Source organism: Saccopteryx leptura, chromosome 8, assembly GCF_036850995.1.
Source record: "Saccopteryx leptura isolate mSacLep1 chromosome 8, mSacLep1_pri_phased_curated, whole genome shotgun sequence".
In the NCBI taxonomy this organism is placed as follows: domain Eukaryota; kingdom Metazoa; phylum Chordata; class Mammalia; order Chiroptera; family Emballonuridae; genus Saccopteryx; species Saccopteryx leptura.
In genome coordinates this window covers 42,883,919-42,898,191 of record NC_089510.1, presented here as the reverse complement: position 1 = coordinate 42,898,191, position 14,273 = coordinate 42,883,919, and the positions used below count along the sequence as shown (strand labels likewise).

At 41.5% G+C, this 14,273-nt stretch overlaps 1 protein-coding gene across 5 annotated transcripts in view; it reads left to right on the top strand.

The window, feature by feature from the left end:
- CCDC191 (coiled-coil domain containing 191) overlaps positions 1 to 14,273 on the top strand; it is an 84,844-nt gene that overhangs the window by 21,431 nt on the left and 49,140 nt on the right. For all 5 annotated transcript variants that reach the window (XM_066346805.1, XM_066346803.1, XM_066346804.1 and 2 more), the window contains 3 exons: positions 3,341 to 3,492; positions 5,246 to 5,469; positions 13,483 to 13,636. In XM_066346805.1, the coding sequence (XP_066202902.1) occupies positions 3,412 to 3,492; positions 5,246 to 5,469; positions 13,483 to 13,636 (459 nt within the window). In that variant the 5' untranslated portion in view covers positions 3,341 to 3,411. The remainder of the gene's footprint in view (positions 1 to 3,340; positions 3,493 to 5,245; positions 5,470 to 13,482; positions 13,637 to 14,273) is intronic.

Sequence of the window (14,273 nt, the reverse complement as noted above, 5' to 3'; positions counted from 1 at the left end):
ATATATCCTCATAAAGAAAGTTATTACTTGTACACAGTGCCAGTGTAAGACATGTTAAATAGCTAACTTGTTATAATTCCTCAAATGTAGCCAAAGAGTCTGAGATTTTTTTCCCCGAGCATAAAGGTGGCATGGTGGCGATGGTGGCAGCCCCTCGTGCGTTACAGACAACCTTAGCGAACTCCCCTGGCAGCATTCCCTTTGGTAGAACTCTACAAAATCCTCAGCTGAGGAATCTCAAAGTTATGAGCTCTTAAAGTTAGAGGAATCCTGCAAGATCACCTCTGACCTATTCTTTTTACCCCCTCAGAATACCTAACGTGAGGTGATATAACCTCTGCCGGAACACCTCCCAGAATAGAGAGACTGCACTTTAGAGGACTGATGCAGCTGTCGTGAAACCCTAATCTTCATAGCATTCTCTCTTAGTTAGGAAAATTAGAATCTTTTCCTTAGTATCTTTTACCCTTTAATACCACAGAAAATAATATTGTTTTCCCTCTCTCGAGAACAGTCTTTTCTGTGGGAGCTGAAATCATATTTCTGATCCTCATACACTTCAGTGTTTCTAGATTAAATAACACCAGGACTCTCAACAGTTCTTTATTATCTTATTGTTTCTAGATCTTCTCCTGGTTGCCACCTTCTACATATTTTCCAATTTATTCATTATTAAAGTGAGGCATTTTAGTACTTTATATTTATTCTGAAGCATATATGAAATATAGTGAAACTGTCATTTCCTTTTATACGGTGCTGATAAATCTAGTTATGTCTCTTTACTTAGGCTGGCTACTACCACCTAGTGTCATACCAGGCCTTACTCATCTCATACTTAAAGAGGGTTTGGGGGGGGGGCAGGCATTGTTTTTCTTTATCAAAACATTGAACAAAATTATTGTGTAGTCATTAAAGACGGTGTTTAACAAAACTATTAACGTGATTATCTAATAGACATAGAAAAAGTACTTGACAAACTCTAGCACCCATTCCTAATTAAAAACTCTCACAGACTAGTAATAGAAAGTAAATTCCTCAACCTCACAAAGGGCATTTACATAAGACATATAGAAAGCAAATACCAAAATGACAAATGCATATTCTACCTTATCAGAAATTACATGAAATGTAAATGGATTAAACAGTCCAATCAAAAGACAGAGATTGGGAGAATTAATTTTAAAATGTGACCTAACTATATGCAGTCTACAAGAGACACAGTTTAGTTTCAAAGATATAAATAGGTTGAAAGCAAAAGGATTGAGGCAACTTCCCTGGCTCCATCTTACCTCGGGGCCAGGGAACCTTGCCGGGCAGGATGCGCTGTATTCAATAAAGCCGTTTATTGTTCCATAAAAAAAAAGAAAGAAAGAAAAGAAAGCAAAAGGATTGAAAAAGATATGCAATGCAAACAGTAATCAAAGTAGAGCAAGAGCAGCTTACTAATCTCAGAAAAAAATAGACCAAAATAAAAAATACTACTAGAGACAAAGAAAGGCATTTCATAATGATCAGAGTCAATTCATCAAGAAAAGATGAGTATAAACACGTGTACACTTAACAAAATAGCCCCAAATATGTGAAGCAAAAACTGACAATACTGAAGGGAGAAATAGGTAATTCAACCGGAACAACTGGAAATTTCAATACCCCATATTTAACAACGTACGGAACTACATAGTGTACTAAACAGAACATCAACAAAGAAGATACTCAATATTGTGAATCAGGAAAATGCAAATTAAAACTACTGTAACTACTTACACACTTATTAAAATAGTTTAAATTAAAAAACTGACCATGCTAAGTATTGATAAGGATGTGAAGGAACTAGAACCCTCCTACACTGCTAGTGAGAATATAAAATCATATAGCCACTTTGGGAAACAGTTCGGCAGTTTCTTAAAAAGTTTCTTCCCAATAGAAGAGAAAGTATATATTCATACAAAGACTTGTACACCAATGGTCTTAACAATTTTATTTGTAATAGCCCAAATCTGGAAAACCCAAATGTTTATCCACAGATGAAAGAATGACAAATGGTGGTATACCCATAAAGTGGAATACTACTTAGCAGTAAAAAGAGATAAACTATTGATACAATAAAATAATTATGCTGAGTAAAAGAAGCCTGACCAAAAGAGAAAGAGTATATAGCATAGAATTTAAATCGATACAAAATTCTAGAAAATGTAATCTATAGGGACAGAAAGCAGCCTGTGTTTGCTTGGGATAGAGCAGAGAACATGGAGGAGAGTGGGAGGAGATTACCGAAAAGCATGAGGACCTTTTTGGGGCTGACAGACGTGTTCATGACCTTGATTGTAGTGATGGTTTATTGATATATCAAACTTATTAAAAGCTTTAAATATTTGCAGTTTATTTGTTAATTATAACCATAATTAAACCATTAAAAAAAAAAGCAAGCCCTGGCAGGGTGGCTCAGTGGATAAAGCATCTTCCTGGCTGCCTCAAGTCATGGGTTTGATTCCCAATCAGGGCACATGTGAGGAGCAGAACTAAATGGAACAACTAAGTGGAAAAACAAGTTGATGCTTCTCTCTTTCTCTTTCTCTCTCCCACTCTTTTTTTTTTTCTTTTTTCTTTTTTTTTTCTGAAGTTAGAAACAGGGAGGCAGTCAGACAGACTCCTGCATGCGCCCGACCAGGATCCACCTGGCATGCCCACCAGGGGGCGATGCTCTGCCCATCTGGGGTGTCGCTCTGTTGCAACCAGAGCCATTCTAGCACCTGAGGCAGAGGCCACAGAGCCATCCTCAGCGCCCGGGCCAACTTTGCTCCAATGGAGCCTTGGCTGCGGGAGGGGAAGGGAGAAACAGAGAGGAAGGAGAAGGGAGGGGTGGAGAAGCAGATGGGCACTTCTCCTGTGTGCCCTGGCCAGGAATCGAACCCGGGACTCCCGCATGCCAGGCCGACGCTCTACCACTGAGCCAACCGGCCAGGGCCTCTCTCCCACTCTTACCCTCTACCTCTCCCTCCCTCTCTCTCAAATCAATGGAAAATTTAAAAAAAAACAATAAAAATAAAGCAATAGAGTCCTCAAGGATGTTTAGATTAAAGTAGTCTCTTTTAAATTTGACTGAGTCTTTAGTGACTTGGGTGAGAGCAATTCTTCAAGAGGAGAGGTTTTTTTCCTCTTAGTTGTAGTTAACTACTGAGGACTATACTCATCCAATTGGCATTGTCAGTTACTATTTCTTGAACACTCACAATATTGTATTTTTATTGTACCAAGATTATTTATATAAATATGAAAATATTAAAATTTCCTAATTAAAAAAAATAGTTTTCCTTTTTTTGTCATTGTTCTTTTCCCCCAGATTTATGTGGCTATTTGGAGGAAAGTACGACCGTTCAAAGATTTGTAGACCATCTGCTCCATAAAGATGTGATGGATTCTGGGATGTTAGAAGATCTTGAAATGAATGGAAACCAGGATCCTCATCTTACCATGGAGATCAGACATAAGCAGGTAGGAGGGAAAACAAAATTCAAATGGATAACAGGAAGCAATCTTTGTATAACACATTTAATAAGCTTCAAGACTGAGGCTTTATTGTGAAAAAGGATGCCATCTGTGGTTTGATTAGAAAGTATAAAAACAAAATACATACTGTATAAGAACTTCAGAAGAAAAAACTGAGGATAGGAAAGTATTTAAGAAAACTCCCCCCAAAAAGAATAATTGAATTTGACCAACAGAGTGGTGGGCTAAATTTTATTAGATTAGATGTTATACTTCCTATTATAAATATATAGATTGGGTTTTGCTTGAATTTGGTTTTTGAATTGAGACATCAGTATATTAATATAATGAATATTCTGCTGAATGTTATAAAGATAATTCTTTTCTAGACAACTGAAAAATTCACCCATTTTGTGAATATAATTTAAACAGGAGAACAGATCTGAATTAAATCTAGTTCAGCTGTTTTGAATTAGAAAGGCATATGGAAACTTTCTTTTCTCTAAAGAGACTAGGAGTTCACAGGAAAAAAATGCATCTCAATGCTTTGTGGAAAGCTGGAAATCAGTGACCAAGCCTTTGCCACGTGTCCAGAACTAAGACTGGACTAGAATTAATGTCTATACATGTGTGCTATCTTCTTCTAACACTCAATTTCTGATTGCTTTAAACCGTAAGTTGTGCCTAATCAGCACTGGGGATGTTAGGAAAACTGGGTAAAAATATATCCTAGTTTGGATTTATGATGAAAAGGAGGAAAGAAGTTGCAATAAAAGATAGTCATTATCTAGAAGTCTTATAACTGGATAGTAAGATAGGGATAAAGTTAAGCAAAGCAGGAAGGAAAGGACCGCTCCTTAATATATAGTTTTTCAAGCCTCTGAAAAATTAATATATTTAAACAAATCATCGTGGTTATTCATAAATACATAGTGTAATTTATGGTTTTGATTTTCAAATATCCAGAATCATCAATATATTTTAATAGTAATAGAAATGAATAAAGGATTTTGGTATTCCTTAAGGCAATACAGATGTTCCTTGACTTGTGATGGAATTACATCTTAATATACACATCATAAGTTGAAACTATTGTAATTCAAAATGCATTTAATACATCTAACTTACCGCCTACCGACCTTAAATGTGCGACCTTAAATGTGCTCGGGACACCTACATTAGCCTGCAGGGAGGCAGAATCCTCCCACTGCCGCTGCCCAGCGTCATGAGACAGTGCCATATCTCATATCACCATCCCAGAAAAAGATCAAAATGTAGAATTTGTAGTATGGTTTCTACTGAACACCTAGTGCTTTTGCACAATCATAAAATCAAAATACTGTGTGTTGAACCATCATAAATGGGATACCATCTGTAAATCACTGTTCTGTCCTTCACGATGTAGCCTCCCCAAATAGTATTCAGATTATAATTTGTATGCAGACATGGCCCAAATAAATAGCAGTAATGTATATTTTAGAAAATCTTATGGTGGGAAATCATTACTAAATAAGAATCCAGAACCTGGAAGCTGGCCCATTAAGTTCTCAACTTTTCCACAGTGGAGATCATGCCACAATTGTGTGCGAGTTGTCTTACCTCACTTCATTTAAAATTCCTGTCGGCCCTTAGTAGCAAAATGAAGTCCCCTTCCCCCATTTTTCTGATAAACAGTGGGGTTCTGAACCAGAGTGGATATATTATTCTGAACTTCCTTTTCTACTTGAAAGGCTGCATTTTACCCTCTTTTCTCCTTAAGGTAAAAGAAAATCGCCTAAGAAGGGAGAAGGAACGGGAGCGCCAGAGAATCGAAAAGACCCTGAAAAAATCAGCCTTCTTAGAGGCTCAGTATCTGGTGCAAAAAGAGAAGAAAAGGAAAGCTTTGGAGATCCAGAAAGAGGAGGAGGAGATTCAGAGGGAGATGGTCAAGCTGCGGAGGGAGATCATTGAGAGGAGGCGCACTGTGGCGGAAGCGTGGAAAACGTAAGCCAGCTGCGCGCGCCGTGTAGGGCGTTCGTTTCAGCAAAACAGAACTCCGAAGTTTGTTTTGGAGTACTCTGAAGTTTTTAAAATGCACCAACATTTAAATTACAAAGCGCAACAGAGAAATCACCCATCATTCCATCATCTTAACAAATTAACTGTTTTCACTTTTCCATGTGTCTTCCTGGTCTTGATCCATTTGCATACTGAATTGCAACTATAAAGTCATTTAATTTGCTATTCTGCATGTTGTAATTATCACATGAACTGGAGTCCTGAGGTCTATATATTACTCTGTTGAGTTCCTATACCATAATATATGTAATGATCTCCCATCTTATACTGGTAAGCATACAGCTACTTCAGATTTTTTCACCAATAGTGCACTGAGATTCCTTAAGCATAGATCTTTTTTATTCTTTTGAATTATATTTTTAGGAGTGTGATTACTGAGTTAAATGGTGTAGGCATTTTTATGACTCTTGAAACATTGCCAAATTGCTTTCCAAATGGGTTGGTCTTATACTATTGCTGGCAGTGGGCCAGTTTACCACTCTTCTCAGAATTGAGGAGTATCATCATTTTCAATATATTTTGTACTTTTAATGGGTATTATATTGGTTAGTTTGCATCTCTTAGGTTACCTGAGCATTTTTAAGGTTTAACATGTTTCCTTATGCATGTTCACTAATCGTGCCTTGTCCTGTTGTGAAGTGCATCTGTGTCTTCTCTTCTAATAGTCATATGGCGAGTCACCATTGTCCTACCACCTCTGATAAAGACAAAGACTATCTTACTGTAGGGAAAACAGCTGTGGTTAGGCTTACTCGCTTGTTTTCTGGCTGCAAGCACTCTGCATGATTATTGTGTGAGCACATGGCCCAAAGCTACGTGTGTAGAGCCTGTATAAGATTAGGGGTGCTTTCCCTCAGTGGCGATTTCCCCAGATCGCTCTCCTGCCACCGCGTGAGGTGGTGTTCCTGATCCCTTGCCCTCCGCTGCTGCAAAAAGCGGTTTTTCTTTGCTTATTCACTTGCCTGTCTCTGCGAGCCTCCAGTGAACAGGAATGGTCCAGTGCTTTCCAGCTCCACAGTTCCTTTATCATCTGTCGGAATCCAGTGTGAACCTGCCTGGCCTTGACCACCAGCATTACACTGACACATAAGAGGAAAATCAACAGTGCTCACAGGATGTAGTGCTCATATGTATCCTCTTGAAAAAAATAATGAGCTTCATAAATGAAATAACTACATATTTAATTCAGAGAAATAGCAATGATGCGTGAACTCTAAATCCTTGGAACAACGTGCCTGCAGGGACTGAGTTCTCAAACTGAGAGGCGAGAAAGACCATTAGAAAACCCCATCCCCCCATCAGCCCCACAGCCTTCCCCCTGCGCTCCACTGCTCTCACTCCACCCAGTTGAAAACATCTCCGCAGTGGCCTTGCGCTTCACTCTCAAGTGCCAGCCTCAGATGCCGTTCCTTTTAGAAAGTAATCCCCAGTGTTTTGAGTGAGTTCTCGTGAAGGTCATCCTTGCTTTTCAGGTTACTCTTAAGCCCTGAAAACTCTAGGCTGACCCAAAATAAATTGTGAAGCAAGTAACATTTGATGGTAGCAGGAAGCTCTTCCCCATGGGCTCTCAGCCAATGTTCATCGACCAGTCATTCCTTTTAAAAGGTAAATCTTATCCATGGTTATAGTCACACAGATACTGCGCTATACTTCTGGGTGGATGAACTGATATTAACATTCCAGACAGCAATTTGACAATAAACGACAAGAGCCATAAAAATGTTGCTCTCACCTGACCTGGGAATATCCATGGAATGCCAGTGGCCGAGGCCAGCAGGTGCACATTGGACTCAGACAGTGGTGGGGTTCAAATAATTTAACAACCAGTTCTCTGCCCTAATGACCATTTTAAGTATAAAAGAATTATATACTGGGCCCTGGCCGGTTGGCTCAGTGGTAGAGCGTCGGCCTGGTGTGCGGGGGACCCGGGTTCGATTCCCTGCCAGGGCACATAGGAGAAGCGCCCATTTGCTTCTCCACCCCCCCCCTCCTTCCTCTCTGTCTCTCTCTTCCCCTCCCGCAGCCAAGGCTCCATTGGAGCAAAGATGGCCTGGGCGCTGGGGATGGCTCCTTGGCCTCTGCCCCAGGCGCTAGAGTGGCTCTCGTTGCAAAGGAGCGACCCCTGGAGGGGCAGAGCATTGCCCCCTGGTGGGCAGAGCATTGCCCCTGGTGGGCATGCCGGGTGGATCCTGGTCGGGCGCATGCGGGAGTCTGTCTGACTGTCTCTCCCCGCTTCCAGCTTCAGAAAAATACAAAAAAAAAAAAAAGAATTATATACTGAAAGGAAGTTTATGATTTCATGTATTTAATACTTAAGTAAGAACAACAAAAGGTTCACAAAGCTAGATTATAAGAGTTTTAAAATATTAATGAAAAAATATTAAATACCTGACAAAAAAACAATAAAACTGTTATTTAAGGTATTTCCATATTGCTTTTGTTTTAAAGATTTTATTTATATATTTATTTTAGAGAGGAGAGAGAGAGAGAGAGAGAGAGAGAGAGAGAGAGAGAAGGGGAGAGGAGCAGGAAGCATCAACTCCCATATGTGCCTTGAACAGGCAAGCCCAGGGTTTCGAACCGGGACCTTAACGTTCTAGGTCGATGCTTTATCCACTGTGCCACCACGGGTCAGGCCTCCATGTTGCCTCTTGACTGGCATCCTCACTTGCAATTTTTTTCACGTATGGACGGAATGAACATTATTACGGGCACTTAGAATACACTGTTGCACAGATGAACATTAAAAAAGACTAAGGAATGTAGATATTTGTGATTTCCATATTGGGTGGCTGCCCAGGTGCCCACCTTAGAGAGAACTCTGATTACAAGTGCCATTTTAACAACCGGTTCACTGAACTCAGCAAAAAATTAGGTATCAGTTCTGCCAAACCAGTGCAAACCAGCTGAACTCCACCACTGGATGCTGACAAATGGTAGCAAAACTGCGGAGCCAGAAAGTGGTTGGCCATTTCCATTTATTAGATTCTCCCAGCAGCAGACGAGCAAACGGTATGGGAAAACCGCTTCTCACTGAAGCAGGCAAACAAGCAGCAGCAAGACAGCTCCTCATGGTGGCCGGCAAGTGATCTGCCAAATGGTCCCTCACAGTGTCGGGCAAGCCATCCACAAAAACCGCCAAGGGAAACCACCCGTAGCCTCACACAGACCATACACATATGGCTCTGCCACGTGCTCATGCACTAATCATGCAAAGTGGAAGCAAGCAAGCCTAACACAGCTGTTTCCCCTACATTCCACCCCTTTAGGGTTGCTCACCTCACAATCTACGCAACAGGTATCTTCCGTGATGATTCCTGGGCAAGAAGTGAGGTACAATACATCACAGAAACAATACAGACTACAACAGAATTACAAAGGCACAAGCTATACAAAAAATGACAATAATTACAAAGGTGCCCTTCACAATGTCTCCCTGAGCACTCTGCCCAGAGAGTTAACTGGAGGCCCATTTCTAGCCCGCTACCCACGGTAGGTGGGAGGGCCTATACAGTCCAGGGCCATGTCCAATGACGAAAGCGCCTTTGGTGCATCTCTGCAACTGGATGGGAGCACATTCCCGGAGCAGGAGGGCCTCCACAGGTGCCAGGCACCCCCATCAGGGTCTCTCATCCTCTTCACAAGCAAGGGAGCTGCTGCTCCCCTCATGTTGAAGTCCCTGCTTCAAGAGTCCATTGTACCTGACCTGTGGTGGCGCAGTGGATAAAGCCTTGACCTGGAATGCTGATGTAACAAGATCAAAACCCTGGGCTTGTCTGGTCAAGGCACATAAGGAGTTGGTGCTTCCTGCTCTTCCCTCCTTCTCTCTCTCTCTTTCCTCTCTAAAATGGATTTAAAAAAAAATTTTTTTAAAGACTCTATTATACTGCTCAATAATCAGTTCACGATAGACAGCACAGTTGTGTGTACCAATCACACAAGGTGAAGGTCCATTACAGGAAACTAGCCAAACAGCACTTTAATAATGGACCTCAGCGCCTTTTCGTAAGTGCTCTGTCCATTGCCACAAACCCCATTCAAACCCCTTGCAAGCTCATAGGGCCTGGCCGGGTCAAACACATTCGAGGCTTATGCTGCCTTCACAATTCTTTCAGCTGCTGCAAAAGCACCTGCTTCTAAGGCAACACGTGCTGCACATTAGAAGGGGACCAGTCGATTGCCAATTTCACATGGGCTCTCCAACCCCCACTCATCCCCATTAGATGAGTCTCTTGGCCTTCCCCCTATTCAAACTGAAACAATGGGTCTTGGGGATCCTCCTCTCCTTCAGCTGTCTCCATGATATAATCTTGCAGTCTTACAACATGAGCACCAGCCATTCTCTTGGCAGCTGTCAGGGCCAACCACTTCCATCATGTTTTCAGCATCTAGAACCTCTGTTCTGACTTAAGCTGCCACCAAAGCTCTAACAGGGATCTATTAGATCTGCCATATAAGTTTTCTCTATTTGCCCTGGTGGTAAGCAAATCTACCCACATCTGTGTTCTGGTAACCTTTGTAGGCCTGTTTCTCTTGTTAGTCGGGGGGGGTGGGAGGTGGGGGAATACAGCATGGGCAGCAGCCTGCACAGCCTTATGGTTCTGTGCCACCTCCACCTCCTCCAAATCTTCTACCATCTGTGTAACAATATTGATGGGCTGCCCTACATAGGGGCTCATGATAGCCACTAGTGACCCAAAAAGGGCTGATGGGACGCTACAGAGAATCAAGTCCCTCACTGCTGCCATAAATACTTCCTCGTCTGACCCACAGGACCTCAGGTTGAAAGCAGCATCCCTTATATGTAGTTCCCAGAGGACCTGCTGTAACTCAGTATATGACTGCCACTGACTAACTGCCCCCAGCAGGTCTCCAGCATTCTGCCAGACCATACAAATGGTAGCCATCACCCATTCTAGTAGGACATGGTTTCTTGGATTGTTGTGGCAGTTCTGAAGATGCTGCCTCAAGGTGGAGTGCATGGTAATGGCAGCTAATTTCTCCACCTCCGTCCAGATAATATGATGCCATTCACGCCTGTGTCCCACAACTGCAGCAACCAAGCTGCCAGGGACTGGTGGGTTTCCGTCTGAATTTTGCTCCTAACTTTATCAACTCTGTCTGGACATAGGGCTGGAACACAGAGTGCTCACCTACTTGTGGAGGGGTTGTGTCTTCCCCGAGACACTGTTTGCTACTGGGTTTTTACCATTTGGGTGACCACCAGCCAGGCTCTGAGTCTGCTGGCAGCAGTTTCAGCCCGAACCTCTTCCTCCTTCTTCATCAACTGCTGCAGCTCTTGTGGCTGCTCCCTCTTGGCCTGAAGCTAGAACTGAAGTGTTTGAACCCACAGCTGTGTCTCTAACAATGGCTGGTGCCAATGTTCAGCCTCTAGGGAAAACTGGAGTTCTTAAACTCACAATTCCTTCTCAAGCGACCATTCCAATTCCAGGTACTGTTGGTGTTCAGATTGTATTTCATGAAGCTCTCGAAAGCGATCAGTTTCCGCCAGCAGCTGTTGCAGTTCAAGCCTGGAGCTTTTGACCTCACACAGCCTCTTGCAGAGACCTTTCAGTTTCTTCTTCCAGGGCTGTAAAACACACCCAGCCCATAGCCCCCAACAGGGCAGCCACAGGGAACACATGCTTGAGAACGGTCACCCTTCAAGAGTGTTGGCAGCTCCATACAGATCTGATTCGAATCCTGCCAACTACACCAGATGTAATCCCAGTGGCTGTGGTCAGACAGGTTCACATTGGATTCAGGCAGATGGGAGAGGAACTTTGGAGCTAGAAAGTGTAGAGTCATTCCCATTTATTGGAGTTTTGCAACAGTGGATGAGAAAATAGGTAGGGAAAAACTGCTTCTCAGGGCAGCAGATGAACAGACAGCAAAACAACCCCTCACAGTGGCAGGCAAGCAGTTCACAAAAACTGCCAAGAGAAAGCACCTTACATTGACTACACCCTGATCCGTGGTGGCACGTCAGCAATCCACACCAATAGAAAGTACTTGTAGCCTTATTAGGTTGCACACACCTGGCTCTGCCCTGTGCTCACATACTAATCACGCAAGGTGCAAGTGAGCAGGCCTACCATAGCTCTTTTCCCTACAGTCCAGTTCTAGGAAAACTGTAAACTGTCCTAAGAAAATGGTCAGAAACCCAGACAAGGATTTGTGCACAAAGATAATTAAGACATTAATAAACAATGGATAAATTAAGAAACAATGGTTTTACAGTGAAACAGCACTAACATGTTATCAGAGTTCTTTTCTGGATGGAAATATAGATGGCTTTTATACCTCTCCAATTTCTCACAATGAGGAGATAGTACTTTCACAACAGATACTGATTTTAAAAAGTCAGATACAGGTCTTAGAACTGTATTTCTTTAAATGCCCGCTATGACCCACTTATAACCATCTGATATAATGTCATTGTGAAGTTTGGGAAAATGCAGTAAAAATTGTACTGTTTGTAGGGCTTTTGTTGTGAAAACAGCTGTGTTAGGCTTGCCCGCTTGAACCTTGCATAATTAGTGCGTGAGCACACGGCAGAGCCACGTGTGTGTAGCCTAATAAGGCTACAGGGGCTTTCCATTGGTGCGGTCGCTGACCTGCCACAGTGGATTGTGGTTCACTTGCCCGCCACTGTGAGGGGCCGTTTTGCTGTCTGTTCACCTGCTGCCAGAAGCACTTTCCCCCTGCCTGTTTGCCCATCCGCCATTGTGAGACTCTAATTGATGGAAATGGCTCAACACTTTCCTGCTCTGCAGTTCCTCTACCGTCTGCTCTAGTCCAGTGTGAACCTGCCTGGCCTCAGCCACTGGCATTACGGTGTTACGACTTATTTGTAAACTATCCGAACTCTGCTTATTTGTAAACTATCCGAACTCTGCTTCATTGCCTAGTTTCAAAGTACCTTCCTCTAAGAGCTTCATTAACTACAAGGGGGAAAATAGCAACTTTGTCATAGAGAAGACACGTTAACCAAGTGATGGTTAACATCACTGGTAATAAGATACAACATTGTGTGCCCCCTGTATGAGATATGAGAATTAATGAGAGAATGTCTACAGAGTATTCTGACATCCTTATCTCAATTTGAGTTTCCGCAAATATAAAAAGGTGAGTTGAGAAAGACTAGGTGACTTGCCTGAGTTTTCACAGCTGGTTTGTGGCCAAAGCCCGGGAGTCCTGATTCCTGACTAGGTGTTTTGTTTACTACATCATTAGTAGTATATATACCTTGTACACAAAGCTGTGTAGCTTAATATACTCCAATAAGAAAGCAACACTATTAGCTTGTGTGACTGTAAAAAGGATGACGTGGATGAGAAAGAATAGATAGGTAGGTGAGAAAGAGGATGACTGGAAAGATAAGCAACGAAGTTACTAAGACTTGTTACTTGTCTGAAGGCCTTTTCCTTATTGTTACTAAGTTCTGTTTGTCTTCTTTTTAGCTCTTTCAGAATGAATATAAATTCCATTCTTTCTTTATTCATTATCACTTAATTATTTTATCTTTCCCTAGAAACCTTGTAAAAACCTTATTGTAAAAGTCTCATTCCTTTCTTACCTGAGGGTCCTTTTTTGTGACTCCCTTATAAGAAGAGAGAGAATTCATGTGTATGTTAGAGAATACCTAGTAGTTGTTAAGCCTCAAATTTTGATCAAAGTATTGCTCAATATTAAACTCAATTAAAATACCTCTATAGAGCTTTCTACTTTTCAGAATACACTGCAACAATTTTGTTCCATTTAATATGTATTTTATTTTAAAAAGGGATAAATTAAGGCTCAAAAAAATCACACTACTATGTAGTTTTAAAAGCCAGATCTAAAAATCTGTGTCCTCTGGTGGAAAATTCAGTATTCATTCCACTATGGTCACTGTTAAGTCTATTGTTCATGTATATATTTATACATTTTTTATAGAGAGAAGAAAAAGCAAGAAGAAAGTTCTCCAAAACATCCAGAAAAAGGCACGGTTCAAAGTGCTCATATTCTTCAGGAGGAAAAAAAAATGACAAAGGAAAGAAAAAAGATAGTGAAAGAGTTACTAATCCAAACTTTCAAGGAAAATCAGCAGGTAGGAATTATAAGGTATCTTTATTCAGCTTTCTGTAGCATAAATGACAAAAGGCTCCATCAGAGATGGGAAAAAGTAACGCTGAGCCCAACTGAAGAAGTCATAATTCACATATAAAACAGCAGGAACTTGGTCAGAGTTTTGGCTTTAGGAATGAAGAGGAAAGTGTGGTAGGAGGAAATGTTAAAAACTGGGATTAGCATTTTGAGAAAGATTGGCAAAGACTTAGATGAGGCATCCTTCAGGAGATTGGTGGAGTTGGTACGTTCTCCTGCAGTAACAGTTCAGATTTCTGAGTGAAAGCAGCGAGGGAAGTGAGGGCTCACGGGCCGTCTTAGGAAGGCAGGAGGGAAAAGTGCCGCGATATCTTACCCAGCCAGTGAGAGAAGAACAGGACATGTGTTTCCCAGTAAGATGAACTTTTAAAGAAGTCCACTGTACAAAAAATAACGTGTGTTTTAGATAGAAGTGCTAGGTATGAATTTTAGACACATAAGAATTTTACAAATGTAGTGCCCTACTAAAATAGATTACGCAATTTAAAAAGGATCAGCTAGTGTATTTAAAAATGAGAAGTTATTCATTATCTCCACTTTGCCACAGATGGTGCTTGATTGTTTTTAAGTATTTATTTTGA